This window comes from Betta splendens, chromosome 12 (genome assembly GCF_900634795.4).
Source record: "Betta splendens chromosome 12, fBetSpl5.4, whole genome shotgun sequence".
NCBI lineage: Eukaryota > Metazoa > Chordata > Actinopteri > Anabantiformes > Osphronemidae > Betta > Betta splendens.
Window position 1 is genome coordinate 11,806,044 of NC_040892.2, and position 21,655 is coordinate 11,827,698.

A 21,655-nucleotide genomic window follows, 5' to 3' on the forward strand; every position below is an offset into this window, starting at 1 on the left:
ATTGCAGGTGAATATGACACATTTACCACAGATCTGTGTGGGTTAAACTGTTAAATTTAATCTTTAGTTGTTTTAGGTGTCATTTTGATTAAGTTCTGCTTTGAGCTCACAAGAGAAGAGAATATTTGCATTTTGTGTTGGGTTTAATGCACAAATAAACCAGAACTGATGTCTGTTAATCCATCCAGGAAAATAAATCCTAACAACCAGTGGATGCGCTGACCACCAGCGGGTCAGTGTGTGAGTGTCTGACCTGCGGGTGGGTGTGTCTGTGGATCTAATCTACAGGTAGCGGTACATCTGGTTCACGTACTTGTAAATGATGAATTGCAGCTTTACGTATTTTACGTTAGTGCTTAATATTGAGTATGCGGGATATAGACGATGGAGACCCACGAGAGTCCAGAAGTCAGCTGATGTGCGGTATAAAGTACTGAGTCAGCGTTGGTCTCGTGGCTCGTTGCTGACTGGACCCGTTCATATGAAGCCGTAGCTGCAAAACGACTTTTTTTTTTACAATCGTCTGCTGCGTTACATCCGTCTGCATCCGACCTCTGTGCCGCAGGATCCTGTTAGATCCGAGCGCGTTGGTCACGAGTTCCTCACGAGTCAGTCACTTCCTACAAAGCTGGAATGCGAAGCAGGTCTTCGGTTCGCCTGAGGAGCGCGACATGTCGTCCCTGGAGCGAGTGAAGCGGAGCCTGGAGGCGGCGGGACAGTCCCACGTCCTGCGCTTCTGGCCGGAGCTGAGCGACGAGGACAGGGCCGCCTTCCTCCGCGAGCTGTCTCAGCTGGACCTCGACACTCTGAAGGAACACTGCGACCGGGCTGCGAAGGCGGCAGCCTCCCCGCCCGCCCGCCTCGACCAGTGCATGGAGCCGGTGCCGCCTGAGAGCATCGGCAGCGTCCGGAAGAGCGACCGAAGCTCCCTCGCGGACTGGCGACGTGAAGGTGAGTGTCGGCTATTAGAAGGTTTACGGTAACGCACGTACACACAAAGAGGAAGAAGACGCCGAAGTTTGAGTGCAATGCAACTTTAAGGCTGTTAAAAAGTTAAAAGATCAAAGTGAATAAAGACACCGAGCCGCAATGAGGTGCCGTCCCATTTTCCATTTAAAACGATTATTTATCAAAGCTTATGCAAAGAAATGTTTAGGTTTAAACTGCAGCTGGAAAAAAACATCCTGGATACTGTTGAACAACCGCCTTCTATTCCAAACGTACTGATGCTTTTGAACATTAACGCTACCAGAATCAGTATAAAACATATGAAGTCAGCAGAGTCAGATGGAAGCTGTTGAACACAAACACCTCTCCCTTCGTTGACAGGGCTGCTGCAGATATCGCAGAATCGAGTTGGGGTTCTGCTCCTGGCAGGAGGTCAGGGAACGCGTCTTGGTGTCCAGTATCCCAAAGGGATGTACAACGTTGGGCTTCCAAGTGGCAAAACCTTGTACCAGATCCAGGCAGAGCGCATTCACAAGATCCAGGAGCTGGCAGACGCCGGCCATGGCTCAACATGCACGGTTCCCTGGTAAGATCCTACGGCGGCGTTTAGGCTCACGCAGATAGAGACGCGTTTGATGTGAGTTAAAGCTTGGGACGGTTGCACCTCTTCAGGTATATCATGACCAGCGAGTTCACGCTCGCTCCCACGGAGACGTTCTTCAAGGAGAACAACTACTTTGGCCTGGAGCCGTCAAACATCGTGCTGTTTGAGCAGAGGATGATCCCAGCGGTGACGTTTGACGGAAAGGTGATCCTGCAGGAGAAAGGGAAGATCGCCATGGCCCCAGGTACAGACCTCACTGTCATCACAGGCTGATCGTCCGTCACAGTGGGAATGGCGCATTGCTCTTGTCTCCCTGTCAGATGGCAACGGGGGCCTGTACCAGGCGCTGGTGGACAATAAGGTACTGGAGGACATGAGGAGGAGGGGGGTGGAGTACCTGCACGTCTACTGCGTCGACAACATCCTAGTGAAGCTGGCCGACCCTGTGTTCATCGGCTTCTGTGTGAGCAAAGGGGCAGATTGTGGAGCAAAGGTCGGGTCACATCACTCCGTGCATCATGGCTCATTAAAGGAGCTGTTCATTATTTAGATACTAGATAGATGCACCGCGTAGTTATTGTTAATGATGCAAGAGTGTGACTGTACGTGTAACGTCTCCTACAGGTGGTGGAGAAGGTGAGTGCCTCAGAGCCAGTGGGCGTCGTCTGCAGGGTACGAGGCGTCTCCCAGGTGGTCGAATACAGCGAGATCCAGATGGAGACAGCAGAAATCCGAGGGCCTGAGGGGGACCTGGTCTACAGCGCGGGAAACATCTGCAACCACTTCCTCACCCGGTCGTTCCTGCAGGACGTGGCAGAGTAAGCACCACCTGTCACTGATAGTAAAGTTAGACACTGTGAGTGGAGGATGCTCGTCTGTAGAGGAGAGCAGGGGCAACAGGACATGTCCATGTGTGGCCTAATTAATTATTAAAGCCACAGAGGCAGCAAACTGAAACCTTGATGAGTAAACCAAACTGTAATGATGACCCTGTGGAGCTGTCTCCTCCAGTCAGGCATAATGTTTGTGTCAGAGCCGGACGTGTCTAAAACTCCCACTACTCGAGTATTAAAGGAGGATAGAGTCATGGCAGTATAACACCGAGCCGACCCACTTTCTTCCAGAGGTGGTTGTGAAAAAAGGCCCAAACAGGGACAGCGATGAGGTTTCATGTGCTGCTTTCTTCTTTCCCGATACTTGTGTATCGCTAATGTTCTTATTACTGAGAACACACACGGACAGATCAGACAGGAGCGGAGGAAGATGGGCCAACTGGAGCCTTGTTACACCGGAGGGGTCTTCAGTTAGTGCGAGTTTTTCATCTTTATTGTATTCAGTTAAAACGCTTGCTAAAGTGGGATTTGTTGGGTTTTCTGCTTAGTTGTATCTTTCAATTCTTTAAGGTCAAATTGGCATCCAATAAATAAACTGAAGTAAAGAAGCACAGGCACTTCAGTTCCTGCAGTACACTCTCAAGAATAGGGACAGAACACCAGGAGAGCAGGACATTGCTTCATATTAACCATCAGGCCTGCAATTAGTTTTTGCCAGATTATCTCAGAATGTATTATTTATATATATTATTATATATTTATATAAATGATTGCAGATGTGTCGTCTTCATATCCCGGAAAAATACCTTTTGATCTTGCTCCACAGAAAATTTAAAGGCCAACTGAAACAACATGTTGCAATCAAGAAGGTTCCCTATGTTGACACATGTGGAAATCAAGTCAAACCCAGTAAACCCAATGGCATAAAGATGGAGAAATTCGTCTTTGACGTCTTCGTATTCTCAAGGTATTGACCAGAACCACATGGTTTTCCCCTTATGCGTAAATTATGACAACTGATTTCTCGCACTTGTTGCAAACATTTTGTCTTTGGAAGGAACTTCGTGGCGTTCGAGGTCCCCCGGGAGGATGAGTTCTCCCCGCTGAAGAACGCTGACGGCGCCGCCACAGACACCCCCACCACTGCCCGGACCGCTCTGCTGGCCCAGCACTGCCGCTGGGCCACGGCCGCCGGAGCCACGCTGCTGGACGACCAGGGCAACGCGCTGCCGTCCAGGTCAGAGGAAGCCAGACCCTCATCGGTTTCCTCCCGGAGCTAATTACCCAGCAGCCCCAGCTTTAACTTTAACGCTTCCTTTTCTATGTCTGTGTCCGCAGTGCATCAGGGAACGCTCCTGTGGCCCAGTGTGAGATTTCACCACTCGTCTCCTACTTTGGAGAGGTGAGAACAGGAATGATTCGTGAAAGCATTTTACTAATTGAACAACAGTGTGCTGTAATTCCACCGCCTTCTCGTTTCCGCTGTCAGGGCCTGGAGCAGCTCCTGGGAGGGAAGACGCTGTGCACTCCCTTCATTCTGGACAGGAAGAGGGCCGCGGAGCTGCAGGCTCACTAATGCTGAGGGTCCAGCAGATGAAGCACAGCATGAAGAACAGTCTGGAGCATATCTGTGTGGTGATAAACCAAAAAGCCATATGAAACTGCTGTTTTATTATCTCAGATTCTCTCTTTTAAGGAAGAAACACAAATTATGACCTGAAACAATGACCAGCATCAGCTTTTGGGCATTTACCTCAAACCGTGCCAGTAAATTTATTCTATTCCATCTAGTCTTCCACTGCTCAAGGATAATTGTATGTTATTGTACTTATTGGATGTTACGGGGAAATGTGTTTTCATCAGTAACAACTGAAATAAAACTCTGAAGAGAAAATGCTGTTTAGTGGAAATAGACCTTTCTACTCATCATCCTCATTCATCATTCCTCTAATAAAGGAGGACATGCGCCTCATTGCAGCTGAACTTTAACTTTCTCCTACAGTGGAAACGATTCCCCACCTGTCCAGGTAGCTCCAGCAAACAGATGCACTGTGTAGAACTGTCACCTGTGGCCCACTATTTTAATACAATATACCAATAAAGGTGGCTTTCTTAATGAGGTAACATTAATTTTCATAAACAACTCGACCTGAAATCATGGCATGCTGCTTTAGAACAGTTGGTATGTCATGTTTTGGACAATTGTCCGCCATCTTGGCCCCCCATCTCGTCTGCAGCCAGGTCCTACTCCTCTTGACTTCATCAGATGAGTGGCGCGCGTTTGATCTAAGATCTGATTGGTCGCACCGTTTTGCCCTCGTCCCCTGCTGCTGACGCCTGCTTTAGCTTGGTGTAGTTTTAATAAAAATGAAAATGTGTCTGGTAGAAGTAGAACTTGTCAGAACTGGTGTTACATTGCACCGACGCACTAGATAAAATATGTATGAACTGCATAATTTTAAATCCAGTATACGCCATTGTTGTGTGGTCGGGACAGGGTTCGTTCTTATTGTCCCTCCCGTGTCGCTATCCTGGACTGTCACGTGACAGACGACAGCCAATCACAGCCCGGAGTGTATAGCGACGTCTAGAAAAATAAATACCACACAACGAAGTGGGGGTTTACAAATGCGTGATGATTCTGTCAACTTATTGTAGACTGAATAATACGAGAACATACAAAATCGCTTTTGAGTTAATGTTTGATCTAGAAGACATATGTGCCGTGGGCTGTTGCAGAGGGGCTCAGATAACAGTTAACGCTAACGTTAATTCTCTGACGACATTCCCGTTAACGCTGGCTAATGTTAGTTATGAAGGAACGCAGTGAAGTACGTAGGTTAGTGGCGTGTGTTTGTGTATGCTAGGCTCCGTTATGTTCATCTGAAGGCTGTACGCTCTAATATGCTAGGACCATGTTCAAAAATGTCTTTGGCTCAGGTTTCCTTGTTAGAACCGCTCATGTGATTCTAACATGGGTCATAACGTTAATACTGTTCCTGCATGACACAGGTAAGCTGCCGCTTAACTGTCTCACATATCCATACATTAAATAACGTTATGTACCTTATGTAAGACTGTAGCTTGAATTTAATAGACAATGCGAGAAATAATCAGCTGATTGGTGCTGGTGTTGCTATAAATACTGACTAAGAATGAAAGCTCCAACTTCAAGATTTGACTGACTAAATTTTACGTAGGTCCTGCGTGTGCCTTCCTGCATTAAACCCTGTGTGTGTGTGTGTGTGTGTGTGTGTGTGTGTGTGTGTGTGTGTGTGTGTGTGTGTGTGTGTGTGTGTGTGTGTGTGCTGGTGAAAGATCTGAGGAAGCAGGAGGAAACGGGCCAGTTCGTCCAGCCCGTATGCTTCGTCTTGCTGGTGCTGGTTTCTGTGCTGCTATACTTTGCTGTTTCTCTGATGGACCCAGGCTTCATTTTGTCTGATGACAGTGATCTACAGGTAATTTATGATCCCAGGCTTTGTTCCTATATCACACATGTCAGATCTGTTTTTTTTATTCATTAGTATGCATATTATTCCAGTGGTCACTAATCTTCCCAGAATCCAGAATCATTGTAGCACATTGTGTAAATATAGAATAGATATATAATAATGCACAAAATTTACACAAATATTGTACAGAGGAGATTACTACAGAATCAATGATGCAGTGGGTGATTAAATGTAGTGGGAGGTAGTTAGCAGTTCTGATTATACAGTCTGATAGCAGCAGGTAGGAAAGATCTGCAATATCTCTCCTTCACACAGCGAGGATGGATCAGTCTGTTACTGAAGCTGCTCTCCAGAGCAGACAGTGAGTCCTCCAGTGGGTGAGAGCCAGGAACCTCCTCTCACCCACCTCCACCCACCTCCCAGCATCCTGACCAGTAACGTAACCTTTAACGCTCAAATTATTTCTCCATGATTACAGTTCAGACTCTCAGTACTCTTCCCCGATTGCTCTTAGCATGGTAAATCTCTGCTTGTTGTTTGAGGATAGAGCGTGCTAACATGCTAACAAGCTAACTGGCAGCCCCAGCTGTGACTTTTAGGCCTTCAGGGTGATGATGTTCGTACTGATCCCAGCTGGCTCCTTGTCTCTGTGTTAAGTTCTCATATAGAGCTTCACAATGTTTTGTCAGACTGCAAGCTGTGAATTTATTCTAAACTAAATGGATTGGGAAACACGTGACCTTTAGCTCAACTAGGAACTGAACAGCGACTTTTGTGACCAGTTTGTCTCCTGTGTTGTTCTAGCTGACGCTGGGAGTGACGGAGGAGCAGCAGGACATGATCCCACCTCCCACCAAATCCCTGAGGCAGCGTCGCTGTGGCCACTGTCTGTTGCAGGTACGCTGCCTAAAGGCTCATGGGCGTCGTTTCAGTATGAGGACAGGGTCCAGATTCTCACCACATTTTCTTCTTGTTCATTAAGAAATCTTTAATATCTGTGACAGAAAATTGATGTAAGAATGAGAGTTGTTCACTGTTACCAACCTCCTGCTTCCTGATGGCTTTTTATGTTTCCTTTGCTTTATTCCAAGCAGCAGCCAATGAGATCCAAGCACTGCCAGACATGTCAGCACTGTGTCCGGCGCTACGACCATCATTGTCCCTGGATAGAGAACTGTGTTGGTGAGAGGAACCACCGCTGGTTCGTGCTCTACCTGGCCGTCCAGCTGCTGGCGCTGCTGTGGGGGCTTCACATATCCTGGTTAGTTGACCCTTCACCCGCCCGCTCTCCTGCCTGTTTGCACCTCGGCGACTGAGGCTCTGTCCTTGTGTTTGTCTCAGGACGGGTTTCAGCTACGCGTCCACGTGGCAGCTGTGGCTGCGCACCAACGGCGTGCTGCTGGCTGTGGCCACGCTGGTGGCTCTGCTGTTGCTCATCGTGCTCCTCCTGCTCGGCTCCCACCTCTACCTGGTCTCCCTCAACACCACCACCTGGGAGTTCATGTCGCGCCACCGCATCTCCTACCTCAAACACTGCGGGGCCGATGAAAACCCGTTTGACCGCGGCACGCTCCACAACCTTTGGAGTTTCTTCTGCGTTTGGGGCACGGTAGTGTGGGAGCAGGTGTACTTCAGGGAGGACAGCAGCCAAGTCTAGAAGATAAGGATCAACTTCTCTGCATTTAGAGACAATGCATTTATACAAACACTGTTCAGCCAGGTTCCCACAACTTACCTTATCTCTAACTTTAGTTGTCTGCACCGAATAATTCCATGAGTAATTACATACCAGCAAGTGAAAGCAAGCATGAATTATATGCCTGCCTAATTTCCTTTATACTGTATGTCGCCCATGAAAAGTGTTTATACAAAAAAGTCACAAATATGAAGCCTGTTATTTCTGCGTAGTGGACAAAGTGAGAGACAACTAGATTTTTATCAAACTGTAATGTTTGTAAATGAACCTTTTTCCCTGGATCAAATGCATGAATATTCTCAATGTAGTATCCTAGAAGCAGGTGATCAGTGACAGAGTGAAGCTGCTTTAAATGGAAACGTACAGTATGTGTGTGTGGAATTCACACATGGTGCTAGTCTGAGTTTACTATACAGAAAGTAAAGAGAGGAGGAAGCTTTGGCGCGTCACATACACAAAGTGTGGTGTCAGAACAGCTTCACTTCTCCACGTGTGTTCTGCCTAGTCAGAGTGAGAGAAGGCCAGGCTGCTCTGGGGTCAGTCCAGGCAGCCTCCATGTAGATGTGTGGAGGGATGGGGATGGGGATGGGGGCGGATAGCCATGTGTGTCTGTGGAGCTCTCTCTTCTTCTTCTTTCCTGCTGGTCTCTTCCTGTGCCTTCTCCTCTCGGCCTGCTCCATCCCTGATGGGGGTCCACCTTAAGGGCTCCTCATGAATGTTCTCTGTGGCCACTTCTGTTCCCTCTGGCTCTGGCTCCCTGACTTTGGGGCCAGGGGTCTCCTCTTGCTGTTTGCTGTCCCAGTGTAGGAGGGCAGTCGTGTCCTCCTGTTTCAGTGTGGTAGGAGTCACTGAATCATAGCATTATTGCGTATCTGGACCTTTTCATATGCATTATGTTAGCTCTGCATTCTTACTATGATTATTGTTATTGCTATTCTTAATATTATTATTACTATTATTGGCTGTTACTGTTATGGTGGTTGTACTGTTTAGCTAGGGGCAGGCTCTTCGCCAACCTTCGTCTGATCCTGAGGCTGGTCCAGGCTGAGTACATGGAAGACACAGGTCATGATCGGGAGCAGGGCAACAGGGACCCCCCGGTGATTGGGTTACTGCACCGTGGAACCCGCCATCTGAGAAGTATTTGTATTTGGGGGAAACCCGTAGATTGTGTCTACCTCCACACAGAGCTGCAACATCATAAAAGACCTTTAAGGAGATCCCCTGTGATAAGTCGTACATTAGTGGAGGACTCCTAGGACCTCCATGCGAGGGAAGGGTGAAGGCTTTACCTCCTGGTCCGTCCACAACCTGCACTTTAGGAGCCTCAGTCTGACACACAGCATCCTGTCCGTGGGTTAATAATGGTTGCAGAAACAGTTGAACTGGTACAGACGGTTACGTTTAAACTGTTTCAGGTAATGGGAACACTTATGTGGCTGCTGGCATTTACACCATCTACCTACTGTTCTCCCTTTGTGGGCTGTCCTTTACCGTCTCCTCTCGGGGTTTGGCCTGGGGTCACGCTGCAGGCGGGGAGATAGACACAGAGACATGGTCATGGTTCATGGACTGTCCCCTGATGTGTTCTATATTCCACCAGTGAAAAAGACTTGTTATACTGTCGGTGCACGTGAAGACAATCCAGAGCTACCGCTCATCATCCTGACTTCTAAAGGCTTTGTCTCTTGGTCTCTATCAGGAGGTTTTACAGGGTCCACCTGCTTTAGCAGCACGTCTTTAAAAGGCAGCTGTCAGGAAGTGTCTTATTTTTTTTTGCAAACCTCAGTTTGATATATTGAAGTGTGAAACCTGTAGTTTCTAGCATTTAACCCATTCATGGTGTACAGAACAGCAGCATTAAAGCTATTTTATATTCTGTATTATTTCATCTCAACGTGTTAAGAGGTTCTCCATCATCCAGGTTGTGAACTAAGCGGCTGTGTCCTTTAAGTCGAAGGGCCTGAAAATCCTGTTTAAAGCTTTGTACAAAATGAGTGAAGTTAGTGAGAAACAGTAGACAAGCGTTTAAGCCTTGATCACAAACCGTTGCTTCCATTTGAACCTTTCCTTGTGCAATAGTAACAGAAGAGCAATAAATGTGGTGTTTGTTAGTGATTCATTGGAGCAGGTTTCCTCCACTTTCATTCCTGTTGTGTACTTTAATTAATGATATGCAATACTGTCCTGGTTTTCTATGAAACGTTGTGTACATGAATAAATAAATAAATAAATGTTTCTTGCTTAATTAGTGTCCAGCAGATACACATTTATTAATTAATCTTTACTTCACTTCAGGACATACACACTGGTCATTACCTCTAGGTGACACATTATTATTAAAACTTTTGAAGGTGTTCAATCAAACATCCATTCAAGTAACTATATAATAGTTGACAAAGATTTATTCACTAAAAATAATATTTACAGTGTGGCCTGTTGCTTGATGAAGCCTGGATGGACAGGAGGAGAGTTTGAAGCAGGTCCGAACCATCGCGCGTTCCCTCCGTCAACTTATGATGGAGAAGTCGAAGTCGGAGAAGATGTCCTGCTGCTCTGCGGTGAGGACACAGGGCGTTCGTGGGAGGGTGAGGACTGGCTGGAGGTGGGTGAACTCTCTGTCGAAGTTGCTGACGTCCTGAGGAGCCCTGATGACCGGCAGGAACGGCGGCTTCACCTTCTTGGCCAGCAGAGCGTCCCAGTCCGTCCCCTGTTCACACACACAGCCTCTTTAATGGGAGCCGTCGCTGAGGGCAGTGACCTGCCTCCGCTAACCAGCATCGAGACGAAATCTACTACAAGGTTCTGCTTCACGACAACAACCTGGGCCTGGCAGAGCAGACGGATTCAGTCTGAACCAGGACCCAGGAGTCTGTCTATATGGATGGATCTATATACACACATACTACTGCAACCAAATAACCTGGAAGAACTTGTGTCTTTTGATCTCGGAAGCATCTTCTCTTCCTGCGCCGAGTCTCATCTCAGGATTTTTCTGCAGCAGCTGAAACGCAGCGACACAAAGAGCAGGTCAGAGCAATAAGACGTGAGCCGTGAAACTCTGGAGGCGACACCAACCTTCTGAACCAGGAGCACAGACTCAGGAGACAGGAAGCGAGGGTAGTGCACCTCGTCGTTGACAATGCTGTCAAACACCTCCTCCTCATCGTCACCAGGGAAGGGGGACTGAGGAGGAAGAGCAGCAGGCTGGAATCAAACCAAGGAGCAAGGCACTGGACTCGTACCGCAGCAGTGCTGTGCTCACTAACTAGTTTAACTGAGTTTCATCTCATTTTAAGTCATGAAGATGGTCCCATCTGTACTACAACAGGATACAAGCTTATAAAAAAAATAAACCTTACCAGTAAATCTTCACTAAATGTGTTTGACCGGAGCATTTTGCCAATGAGACGCTCAACACAAGCTAAATGTGAGACGCCTGTAGCTGTAAGAGTGAGGGAGCAGCTTAGTACTGACCTCGCCCACCAACATTTCGTAGATGAGGACCCCCAAACCCCACCAGTCCACACTGCGGGTGTAGTTACTATCGGTCAGAACCTCTGGAGCCAGAAACTCGGGCGTGCCACAGAACGTGGAGGTGCGATCCCCGTGGCCCATGCCTACAGACAGACAGGCAGACAGACAGGCAGACAGACAGTCAGCAAGTCAGCGATTCATGATGACTGGAACTGGACATTAAATGCCGTTACCTTCTTTACACAGACCGAAGTCTGCTATTCTGACAAAGCCGTCTGCATCCATCAGTAAATTATCCAACTTCAGATCCCTGACAGACAGACAGACAGACAGACAGACAGAATCAGACTCCAGGCTTCTGACACGCAGCCACATCTGAGCAACAGGACCACTCACCTGTACACGATCCGGTTCTGGTGGAGAAACTCCAGACCCAGCAGCACGCACGAGGAATAAAACCTGAAAGTAGAGCAGATGCAGCAGATGCAGCAGATGCAGCAGATGCAGCAGATGCAGCAGATGCAGCCGCCCAACGCCACACGTTTGCTCACCTGGCCTGTTTCTCAGTGAAGATGCTGGTGTGGATGTGCGTCATGAGGTCCCCTCCCGGGGAGTAGGCCATCACGAAGCACACGTGGTCTGCCGTCTGGAAGCAGCCGTGCAGGTTGACCAGGAACGGGTGGCGGGAGGCGTTGATCACCTCGAAGATCCTCTTCTCACACATGAGGCTGAACAGAACAGTCAGCGGCAGTATAATAAATTCCAAGGGAGCAGTGATGTGATCCCTCATCGACACCAGCTGTCTCAGAAGAAGCGCTTCGGGGCACGTGATTGACCCCCAGGCAGCCGTTACCTGTCCACTTCATCACGGGTCACGATGTCTCCTTTTTTCAGGGCTTTGATGGCAAAGAGCTGGCTCGACTTCTTGTGCTCTGCCAACAGCACCTAGGCTCAGACCACGAGAGCAATGTGAAACTGTCGCATCTATGGCATGTGGCCCGTTTCTAGAAGCAGGAGATCTGTAGTGATGTGAAGTGAAGCTGGTACCTTTCCAAAGTGACCTCTACCAAGGACCGAGATACAGTTGAAGTCCTCCATCTTTAACACTTTGCTACACAACAACAGAAGAGGCACAACTGTTTATCAATGAAGGAACCACATGGTCCTCATGATACAAACACAACAGAAGGATTTACTGCGGCCTCAGCTGGACCGAGGGCTGTCTCCACGGCGCCGGGCTCCTGGTTTCATTAGGAATCTGTTATTTCACCAAACAAACGACAACAACACGTCAGTGGGCGGGTGAAAAACAGAAGATGCTCAACTTTTTGTCTGGACGTCGTCTAATATCCGACTTCCTCACCCGTGGAGAGTCTTCTCTTCTGATGCGATGTGGAGATTCTTCTTTTGAAAAATCCAGACTCGTTACAACAGATTCACTGAAACAGGGTGCAAAAAAAACATGAGAGGAACCATGAGACCAGCCAGTGATGTGAGCGCGTTGGCGTCGTACTGTGCTGGTGAAGTGATGCAGGGTGTGGGTTCAGCGCCGGGGCCTAATGGAGGGCTCATGGGCTCCAGGGAGCTGCACGGAGGCAGGATGCTCATCATCAAACGGCCCCAAGTGGCAAAGTTTATGTTCATCTGAGCCGCACGCAGAAAGTCCTTCCCTGAGGTCAAACAGAGTATATGATGCAACGAGCCGCAGAAGACAAAGACCCACAATCCAGTGTCCTACAAAACAGATGCCAGCAGAAGCTAATGCTGTGTGAAAGAACGCGCCCTCACCTTTTTCTTTAGGGAAAATTCTCCGTTGCCTCTGCAGTTTGGAGCAGCGCTCGATGACAGGATTGATGAACGTGACCTGGAAGCAGAGACCTGGCTCATTTGCAGCTTTGGACTATAAACAACCGCGGTTTGACCTGCGCGAATGGAAGGAGGCTGCCGACCTCGATGAACAGGATGCCCTGAGGCTCCAGCTGCAGACACAGGCCATGGTGCTGGTTGTCCAGAAAGTCCTCCAGCCGCAGGAACTTGACTCCACACAGCGTCCGCCAGTCCCTCCAGTAGACGGCCACTTCCAGCTCCCTGGACTAAGGTGAGACAGGACTTCATTCATCCCACAGTGGTTCTGGCTTCATCCAGCTCCCGCCCACTGTCCCGGTGGAAGCCACTGACCCGTTCCAGGTCGATGCTGAAGCTCTGGCCCCAGGCGTCTTTGCCCAGCTGTCTCCAGTGCGTGTGTCCCACTATCCTGTTGTCCACCTTCAGCACAGCTCGGATCTCCGCTGAGGAGGAGGAGGAGAAGCCATTAACCCCAATGAGAAGACAGAACCACCACGTGAATGTGAAGATGCCTGCAGCACGAGGGACTCACAGGTCGGGTCGCTGGCCGTGCGGCTGCTGCCGCTGCGTCCCGACAGCCCGGCCCGCGCCCTCAGGGACTTGGCCTCCGAGAGGCTCCCCGTCCGGGCCGACGCGGCGGGCGCGGCGCCGGGGGGTGCCTCCAGCAGGTCCTGGCAGCCCATCAAACACACCTCCAGGCGCCCTGGGAAGAAGCGGCGCAGAGCTCAGTTCTGGCTTCACGGTGGGCCGGGCGGCGTGCGCTGTCAGCACCTGTCAGACTGGCCGGCTTGAAGAAGGAGGCGGGGCAGGCGGCCGCCGCGCCCGCCCTCTTCCTCGGCGTGCCGTACGCGGGGGAGGCGGCCGCCGTCAGGGCCTCTCTGATGGGCGCCCGCTTGGCGTGGTCCTGAGGGAGCTCGTTCAGACGCCTCTCCAGCGAGAGGCGCAGCAGGTTCACCTTCAGGGTGGACTCCTGCATCCGGGCCTGGGCCTGAGGGACGCAACCGGTCCGTTTAGTTCGGGTCTTTGTGCTGCACAGTCATTTGGCAGATGCTTTGTTCCCGGCGGAGGCTTGTGGATTAGGTTTACATTGTTGCCAAATCCACAATAACAACGATGTGTCTGAACAGTAATAAACAGGTTTGTACGTCGCTTTAGAAGTGACAGAGCAACATGTGGCTCGGAGCTTCTACCTCTGCCAGGATGCGTCGGTCCTGGACGTTGGACCGACTCAGCTGCTTCACCACGTTCTTAGCGCCTTCGGCCACGGCCGACTCGATCTTCATGTGGTGCATGAGTTCAGCCACTCGCAGCTCCAGGGGACTGATCATCTCCACAGGCTGGCCTGGAGGCACAGGTCACTTTAATGAGTCATTTCTGAGTGGTTCACGGGATCAGGATCACCGGGAGTCATTCTGTCAAACCAACTTCAACAAGACCGATCGGCTAAAAGCGTGTGATGATGTCTGAGGTTAATGAGGGAGTTTCCCTCCTGCACATTATGCACCGACTATGTTGTTCGATTCTTCAAGTGCACCATCATCCAACAGTGATCCTGGAGGGATGGTGTTTGGACAAGGTCCACCCTCTACATCCAGTCAGCAGCTGTGGTGCAGCAGAGGTGATGCCTCGAACCTCCTGCATCACGCGTCTGTTTAACGCTGCAGCCTCCTGAGGAGGTACGAACACGAGGCAGCTGGACAAACTGGTGCAACTGGTCGGTTTGAGGACCGAGGAGGAAAAAACAACAGACAGAAACAAGACGCGGGGCGGTGGGTTGGGCCGTAACGTGATGGCGATCAGTGTGTGAATAATAATATAATCCAATAATATAATGGGTGAAACAGTTCATTAATAAGAAGGTCCTGATGTGTGAAACAGACACATAGAAGACATTTGACTGACATAAGGAGAACAACAATTATCTGTATTGCTGTGTGAAATTCTACTTTCTTCTTTTAAAATGTCAATTTGTTTTATTCTTTCATTTCACCAACTTGAAAATTTGTGTAAATTTCAATCTTTCCATATATGAGACACAGTCGGAGTCAGACGTCTCACAAAGCAGCAGCTTCTGATGTTTTATTAAGACTCTGTCAAACCAGCTCAGGTTGTCGTGGTTCTGAATCTAGACCCGTTTCCTGTGGGTGGAGGACTGACCCAATAGAATGAAAGGGAGCTTAAACAAGCGCTCCCTTCGCTGAAGCCGGGTCAGCGCCGGCGCGTGGCCTCTAGTGTGTGTTGGTGTGCGTCACTCACCAGCCTGGCTCCACTCTCTGTGTCGGACCTGACTGACTTTGATGATCTGCATCCGCAGCAGCTCGATCTTGGTGCGACTGTCCTGCAACATCTGCTGGGCCACAGACAGCATCTTCCTGTCCTGGAGAAGCACACGGAGGGAGGGTCACCAGAACCCCCGACGGCCCAGCCACGCGCTCTGTCGGCTCTGCTGGTACCTTGATGGAGCTGTTGGTGTAGGTCTGGATCATGTTCTCCGCTCCCTGTTTAACCTTGGTCTCCATCGTCAGCTGCTTCTTCAGGGTCCGGACGCGACCGGTCAGCGGCGACGTCGCGTCCTCCCAGTGACGCGACTCCGACGACTGCTTGTCGCCTTCCTTCGAGCCGCCTGCGTCACAAGAACCACGAGGTGCCGCCGCATGAATATTAATACCAACACAACCGGATAAAAACCTGACACACTCCTTTGGCTCCTCCCTGAGCGCACCGGCACACGTGGCCTCCTTCTCGGCGGTCATGGACCTGGCGTTGAGCTCCTGCAGCTCCCAGTGCAGCTTGTCCAGCTTCCGGCTCGACGCCTTCAGCTGCTCGTCCACGTCGGCGGCGCTCTTGCGGTTGGTGACGGCTCGTCGCATGCGCTCCGCCGCTTCCTTGATCTTCAGCTCGCGCTGGATCTCCTGCCGCAGCAGGGACCGAGCGCTCTCCAGATGCATCTGAAAGGCCGGGTCGAGGATGTCCCCCTCGTCCAGACCCTGGAGGACAAACGACGCCGTTGCCTGACGCGGTGATTTGTGCAACAGAAACCAGTGACCGGCTTATAATAGAAGGAACGGTTCTGGTCAGGTTCTACTTTAGGATCAGGTTCAGAACCTTCCAGTCAGAGACGGTTCACCGTGAATCTGTTTATCTGTTAGAATTTAAAGCTCACATAATGTGGGCATGGATTCATAGATTCATTCGTTCTCACGGTTTAGTTACACGAGGAATTTAAATATAAGATAACATAAATCTAAGTGATCCGTACCATTTCACCACTCCCCCCCTTTGAGACCAGTTCAACCAGTGAGATGCTGTTTTTCCACTGAGGTCAGGATCTTTTAGGTGCTTTATCCCACAGAGTCCGCTGAAATAAGAACCAGCCTCACTGAGTCAGTGTGTGGGAATATGTTTTCAATCTAGTTCTCATTTATTTCATTTTGTTTAAAAACTACGCCTGTCGTCACGTCATTTCCTAATGGGAAAGTTCAGGACGCTTTGAATTAGACTGAACACTCGTTGGTTCAACGTAACTGGACACAGTGTGGGTTCAACCACATGCAACAATAACAGCAAACACATTAAACTGATTAGATATTTAATTTACTACCACGAATACTGATGCGCGACGAGGAGATACAAACAAGACAAACAAGAAAATCCAGAAGAAACAAGCCGTGATTCACTGACTTCAGCGTCATCAAGCTGCCGGTGAATCTCTCCCTCACCGGAACTCAACGTGATGTTAAAAAGTGCTGCTTATTCCGTTTACCTGCAACGTTTGACCTGACATGGTGGCCGCCAGCCGTCGGTGCTGGACGTCCACACGAATCAACGTCCGCCTCGGCCGCGGGTCCGGAAGCGCCGCTCCCGCTGGACGAAGCGACGCGGCGGCAGCTCGTCGAATCCCGCGCGTCGAGCTCAAGCTGTTGGCGGGATCGCCACAGATCGACTCCTCATGGTGGAAACAAACGACGGTGGAGGTTTGAACTGAGTGGAGCGGAGTGGAGCGGAGCGTTGAGGCGAAACCGTCGCAGCAGTGATCAGCCGTCGGTAAAGGTCGAGAGGGGCAGCAGCCAATCACGTTCGAGTTTTCAACGCACCTGTTCAGGTTGAACCGTCGGTCCGCTGGCGCGCGCGCGCGCACACGCGTTGATGAAAGGAATTGAGCTGCCTTTAACGTCTTAATGTGTTTCTTAACGGGGCGATATTTCATGATAGTTGTTTCTGTTTTATTTAAGTCTTGCAGCAACAATAATAAGAATATTAACTGTTTATTTTATTTTTCCGCAGTTCCAATTTGTTTTAAAACTTTGTGTTCATACATGTGACAAAAAGTTAGGCAAAGCAGCGTGTTTTTGTTCGATCTTTCAGTTTCTAGCTCAGCTCCTGCAGTCAAAACTTAAAACTTACCATTAAAACTCAACTGTAGCGTTTAATCCTGAACACAAAAACGTGCCAGGTATTAACTCTAGCTGCCACTCTGGGTTTCTGGCTTTCAGATTGGTGTCATCATGTTTATCTTTTGTATTACTGGTCTTTCGCCTCTGCATCTGTGTGTGTCAGTGTCAGTGTATTTTTACAGCATGGATTTGTACAGATCATTAGTTAATAATCAGTTTTTATTTATTTTCCTTCCTGTGCAATTATTGTGTATGATGGAACAACAGATTAATTAATCAATAAATATTTGATGTTTGATTAGGCCTGATGTTGTCTGAAAGAATTATCTCCATAAATTAAAAAAAGATATATTAATGCATCATATTTATTATTAATAGGTTAATTTGCATGGTTGTTTTGAAACAGTTGTTTAATTAATTTAGGCTGAACACTCTTTCTGAAAGAAAGCCTCTGTTTAAACCTTTTAACACGTACTCGTTGTTGTCCTGCCTGTCTGCCAATTAAACAATGTCCTCTGGTCTTTATCAGTGAGATGATTTACTCTACACAACATTTTAGTGTGCTTATTAAAATATATGCCCGTGTATTATTTTACTGTTGAATATGAGTTATCTAAGTCAGTGAATCAAAACTACTGGCGTCCCCGGGTAATGAAATGAACAGGGACCCTCAGGGGTCACACCATCCTCCCACAGGCTGGAGCCGCTGTGTCGCGTCGCACTCCCGCCGGTTGGGGGCGGTAGAGCTCCGCAAACGTGTTCATCAACCGGGAGGCGCAAAAAAACAAGCGTGAAGCTGTGCTCGCTGCTTCTTATCGTGGGCTTCGCGCACTGTTAGTGGGAAGTAACTTTTGTCCTTCAGAGAGCAGTTCTACACGCGGGGATTTACGCCTGAAGATAAAAGAGCTGCGCCACACTCGCACCATGTCAGCCTCAACGGCGAAAGTTAGTAGGAAGGAGAATTCAAATCACGACGTTGCGGACGAGACCTCTGGTAACATTAAGGAATGGCGGTTATCCTGTACAGCGCCATTTTTATTTGTTTTTCGTCATGTTATGTTTATTGATGCTTGTTTTTCAATTCTTTTGTGTGATGAGAACCAAATAGTCATGTAAGGTAGCATGATTGAAATGCTGTTGTGCAGGGCTGATCGGCAGTGCTAGCATAGGCTAACAATTTAGCTAGCTATTAGCTTAACATAACGCTGGCTACTAACGGCTAATTCACCCGAAGGAGGCCGATATTTGCTTTGCATAGCGGCATCTTGGCTCGACGTGCGAGTGTCCTTTTATACAGAGTCTCTGCGTCGATGTATAGCGCGAATCGCACGTAGTTGTGCATATTTGTGAATGAAGCCTCGTAATTAAATTTTGCTCATATCGTTAGCCACAGCGTCGTTTACGCTATGAGGTTGCGGTCGGTTGTGCAGTTTAACGGAACCACCTGGCGAACTTTACATTTTGGGTTCGGGTTTGCGTCTGGGCAAAATGTAAACAAGCACCGTTTTGTTTAGAAACTATAAGGTCGCCATGACGTAATATTGCAACCACGTGTTACCACGATGAAGAGCGTCTGGCGGAGCAGACGCCGTTAAACACCTCATTCAAACCAGGCCGCCTTTAGCCCGACAGGAAGCTCCAGACTCCAGGAGGCGCAGGGCTCTGCCTCAAATCACACTCCGACACGGAGGGACACCTGAACGTCCGTAGAGCGAGACGATCTAAGTCACATGCGTGTTTTATTCATTTCTTAGAAGATGCTTTTTGATACAATCGTCTCCTAATAAATACGCCGATATAACGCGTTACTTACGGAAGACTTTTCGTAAACAGTAAAGTGAACCAATTATTTACTTGGCCAAGCATTTACTGTTTGCAAAGACAAGTTTTGTGTAAACTACAGCATGATCCTTGTGTAATAATCGAACTGGTGGAAGTTGTATTGACCAGAATTCCCCGTAGGTCAAAGGGAAATTATAATTCCATTTGTTTCTGAGTCTTTCTTTGAAGGCATACGTGATTCCTTCCACATATCTCACAAACAAAACAGAAAAACTTGCTATGATCCTGTCTCGAGTAGTAGCTGGAGGTTATTATTACATATTTGACTAATTTACTTACTTGAATTGAGCAGCCTTATTTGTTGTTGTTGGCGCTTTTATTTTGAAATCCACACGCTTTAAAGTTGTTTTTCTATTTCAGAGAAGGAGCAGCAAGAAGCAATCGAACACATTGATGAAGTACAGAATGAAATCGACAGGTAGGGTTCAATGTTTTTAATTAGCGATGACTGGAATGTGGGTGTATGGACACATTGTGATACACTTTTGTTTTTTCTTTCCCCTTCAGGCTGAACGAACAGGCTAGTGAAGAAATTTTAAAAGTAGAGCAGAAGTACAACAAATTACGCCAGCCATTCTTTCAGAAGCGATCGGAACTGATCGCCAAAATCCCCAATTTCTGGGTCACAACATTTGTCAACCATCCACAAGGTGAGCTGTTCTCTTTAGTGGGTGTGTGTGGGGGTGGGGGTGGTGATGGCAGCTAATGATGTCTGTGTAGTTTCAGCGCTTCTGGGGGAAGAGGATGAGGAGGCTCTTCATTACTTGTCAAGGGTAGAGGTCACTGAGTTTGAGGATATCAAATCTGGATACAGAATAGATTTTGTGAGTTACCTGGTTCTCTTTTGTTTATATATTCTAAATGACATGTCATATTTTAGCCCATGTGTGACATGCTTGGGTTTCCTTTTTCACAGTATTTTGATGAGAATCCGTACTTTGAGAACAAAGCTCTCTCCAAAGAGTTTAATGTAAATGAAAGCGGAGATCCTGTTTCCAAGTCGTCTGAAATCAAATGGAAAGCTGGAAAGGTTGGTGCTGTGTTTCATAAAGTTACAGTCAAGAACACAACATAATAGGAGTTCAAATATTAATAAATTTGAACACATTCTCCCAGGACCTGACTAAGCGCACGGGCCAGACACCAAACAAAGCTGGAAAGAAAAGGCAGCATGAGGAGCCCGAGAGCTTCTTCACCTGGTTTAGTGACCACTCGGATACAGGAGCTGATGAGCTGGGAGAAGTGATCAAGGATGACATCTGGCCTAACCCGCTGCAGTACTATCTGGTAAGGGGCTGTGTGTGTGTGGTACCACTTGAAAATTACAGGTTCTGATTCTATTTATAGTTCCTGTGCATTTGTTGTGCTTAAAAACTGGACATCCGGTTAATGTCAAGAATATGCGTTTCAAGGTCCCTGACATGGAGGACGAAGAAGGTGATGGTGACGATGATGATGATGAAGAGGAGGAGGGTCTGGAAGATATTGATGAAGGGGAGGAAGAGGAAGGTGAAGATGATGATGAGGACGGTGATGAAGATGGAGAGGTAGGGATACTAAACCAGCATATTTACTGTCTGCTTGGATTCAAAAGCAGAGTATTAATCTGAGTTTAATAAAGACTCTTCTTATTGGACGATTGTTGATGAGAATTTGTTAAAACAGTTCATCGTAATACTTTTAGTTCAGACTAATAAAAGCAAGTTTTCTTATTTGTCTTCCAGGACGACGGTGAAGACGATTAAACATTTTAGCAAACACCAATTCTCAGTGCTCCCTCTGTGATCATCCTGCAAATCCTGCAACCCATGGGAACAAAGTATTTTGGTTTTTTTGTGTTTGGGGGGGGTTTGTTTAAAAAAAAAGAACAAGAAAAAAAATCCTGTGTTGTCCGCCCGTCCATCCTCTTCCTCCGCACCCGAGGCCCGTCCGCGCTGAGGAGCAGCCCCATTGACACCGGCTGGAACGGGCTGCTGGTGGCTCTCTGGACTGTCTCACCTGTCCTTGTTTCTCTACATCTACGAAGACATGGAAAAGGAAAAGTGTATTGTAGCATTCTGCATGTCCTCCTACGTAGACTTTAAATACGTACAATAGCAATTTCTATGTAAGATATGAAGTTTCTGAGTTGTGCGTTCAATAAAATAAGCCATGGTGCAGTGATAACTTAATCATAGGATCCTTATCCACTTTTATATAAAATGTATACTGTAATATATCCAGTGGTGCGGGCTACTAAGGTCTATTAGAAGTTGCATTTTCTGTGACTTACTGTACTAGTGGAACTGATTGAAAGCACCAGCTTGATCATTTCACCTGTTGTAAATGTTTTTGGGCAATATTTGTGTCTTGGTAAGAACCTTTACTGTACACTTAACTGGGAGGACTGGTGAGGCAAAGGGCTTCGACACCAGCTCTGGACATGTGCTGAATAAATGATATTGTTTTTCAGGCACCCACAATAGTTTGAAGGGTTCTTTTATATATGTATTTTTTAAAATGGTGTTATTATGAGCTTGGGTTCACACTAAAGGTGGGAGTGAAACCACTGGAGTTGTCTGGAG

General features: G+C 48.0%; 4 protein-coding genes across 4 annotated transcripts; 3 read left to right on the forward strand and 1 right to left on the reverse strand.

Moving 5' to 3' along the window:
* Positions 1-279: 279 nt before the first annotated feature.
* Positions 280-4,284, forward strand: uap1l1 (UDP-N-acetylglucosamine pyrophosphorylase 1, like 1). Its single transcript, XM_029168652.3, has 9 exons — positions 280-951; positions 1,330-1,534; positions 1,621-1,796; positions 1,873-2,045; positions 2,177-2,370; positions 3,212-3,352; positions 3,443-3,622; positions 3,724-3,787; positions 3,875-4,284. Exons 1-9 carry the CDS (start codon positions 672-674, stop codon positions 3,959-3,961), a joined length of 1,500 nt encoding a protein of 499 aa, XP_029024485.1. The 5' UTR covers positions 280-671; the 3' UTR covers positions 3,962-4,284.
* Positions 4,285-4,943: 659 nt separating this feature from the next.
* Positions 4,944-9,781, forward strand: zdhhc12b (zinc finger DHHC-type palmitoyltransferase 12b). Its single transcript, XM_029168653.3, has 5 exons — positions 4,944-5,397; positions 5,704-5,843; positions 6,642-6,734; positions 6,932-7,098; positions 7,179-9,781. Exons 1-5 carry the CDS (start codon positions 5,301-5,303, stop codon positions 7,492-7,494), a joined length of 813 nt encoding a protein of 270 aa, XP_029024486.1. The 5' UTR covers positions 4,944-5,300; the 3' UTR covers positions 7,495-9,781.
* pkn3 (protein kinase N3) lies at positions 9,782-16,968 on the reverse strand. The gene is made up of 22 exons (XM_029168650.3): positions 16,619-16,968; positions 15,578-15,842; positions 15,309-15,478; positions 15,112-15,232; positions 14,046-14,197; positions 13,627-13,843; positions 13,388-13,558; positions 13,189-13,298; positions 12,960-13,103; positions 12,799-12,874; positions 12,524-12,680; positions 12,374-12,449; positions 12,207-12,268; positions 12,058-12,121; positions 11,864-11,955; positions 11,562-11,738; positions 11,407-11,469; positions 11,244-11,320; positions 11,011-11,153; positions 10,612-10,719; positions 10,457-10,537; positions 9,782-10,243 (listed from the first exon to the last, which is right to left on the reverse strand). Exons 1-22 carry the CDS (start codon positions 16,637-16,639, stop codon positions 10,043-10,045), a joined length of 2,748 nt encoding a protein of 915 aa, XP_029024483.1. The 5' UTR covers positions 16,640-16,968; the 3' UTR covers positions 9,782-10,042.
* A 1,035-nt stretch (positions 16,969-18,003) lies between these two features.
* On the forward strand, positions 18,004-21,553 carry LOC114866520 (protein SET-like). Its single transcript, XM_029168373.3, has 8 exons — positions 18,004-18,243; positions 19,452-19,509; positions 19,599-19,741; positions 19,812-19,915; positions 20,008-20,121; positions 20,208-20,378; positions 20,504-20,638; positions 20,816-21,553. The coding sequence occupies exons 1-8, from the start codon at positions 18,174-18,176 to the stop codon at positions 20,834-20,836; spliced, it is 816 nt and encodes a 271-aa protein (XP_029024206.1). The 5' UTR covers positions 18,004-18,173; the 3' UTR covers positions 20,837-21,553.
* Positions 21,554-21,655: the final 102 nt, after the last annotated feature.

Bases quoted from the DNA above. Each gene is read 5' to 3' on its own strand.
- uap1l1 (XM_029168652.3), top strand. From the start codon at position 672: ATGTCGTCCCTGGAGCGAGTGAAGCGGAGCCTGGAGGCGGCGGGACAG. The intron at 952-1,329 runs GTGAGTGTCGGC...CTTCGTTGACAG, and splicing joins CGCGGACTGGCGACGTGAAG to GGCTGCTGCAGATATCGCAG. The intron at 3,788-3,874 runs GTGAGAACAGGA...TTCCGCTGTCAG, and splicing joins TCGTCTCCTACTTTGGAGAG to GGCCTGGAGCAGCTCCTGGG.
- zdhhc12b (XM_029168653.3), top strand. From the start codon at position 5,301: ATGTTCAAAAATGTCTTTGGCTCAGGTTTCCTTGTTAGAACCGCTCAT. The intron at 5,398-5,703 runs GTAAGCTGCCGC...TGCTGGTGAAAG, and splicing joins ACTGTTCCTGCATGACACAG to ATCTGAGGAAGCAGGAGGAA. The intron at 6,735-6,931 runs GTACGCTGCCTA...TATTCCAAGCAG, and splicing joins GTGGCCACTGTCTGTTGCAG to CAGCCAATGAGATCCAAGCA.
- pkn3 (XM_029168650.3), bottom strand. From the start codon at position 16,639: ATGTCAGGTCAAACGTTGCAG. The intron at 11,956-12,057 runs GTACCAGCTTCA...GTCTGAGCCTAG, and splicing joins GTAGAGGTCACTTTGGAAAG to GTGCTGTTGGCAGAGCACAA. The intron at 10,244-10,456 runs GTTATTTGGTTG...GTGTGTGAACAG, and splicing joins AAAGACACAAGTTCTTCCAG to GGGACGGACTGGGACGCTCT.
- LOC114866520 (XM_029168373.3), top strand. From the start codon at position 18,174: ATGTCAGCCTCAACGGCGAAAGTTAGTAGGAAGGAGAATTCAAATCAC. The intron at 20,122-20,207 runs GTTGGTGCTGTG...ACATTCTCCCAG, and splicing joins TCAAATGGAAAGCTGGAAAG to GACCTGACTAAGCGCACGGG. The intron at 20,639-20,815 runs GTAGGGATACTA...TTTGTCTTCCAG, and splicing joins ACGGTGATGAAGATGGAGAG to GACGACGGTGAAGACGATTA.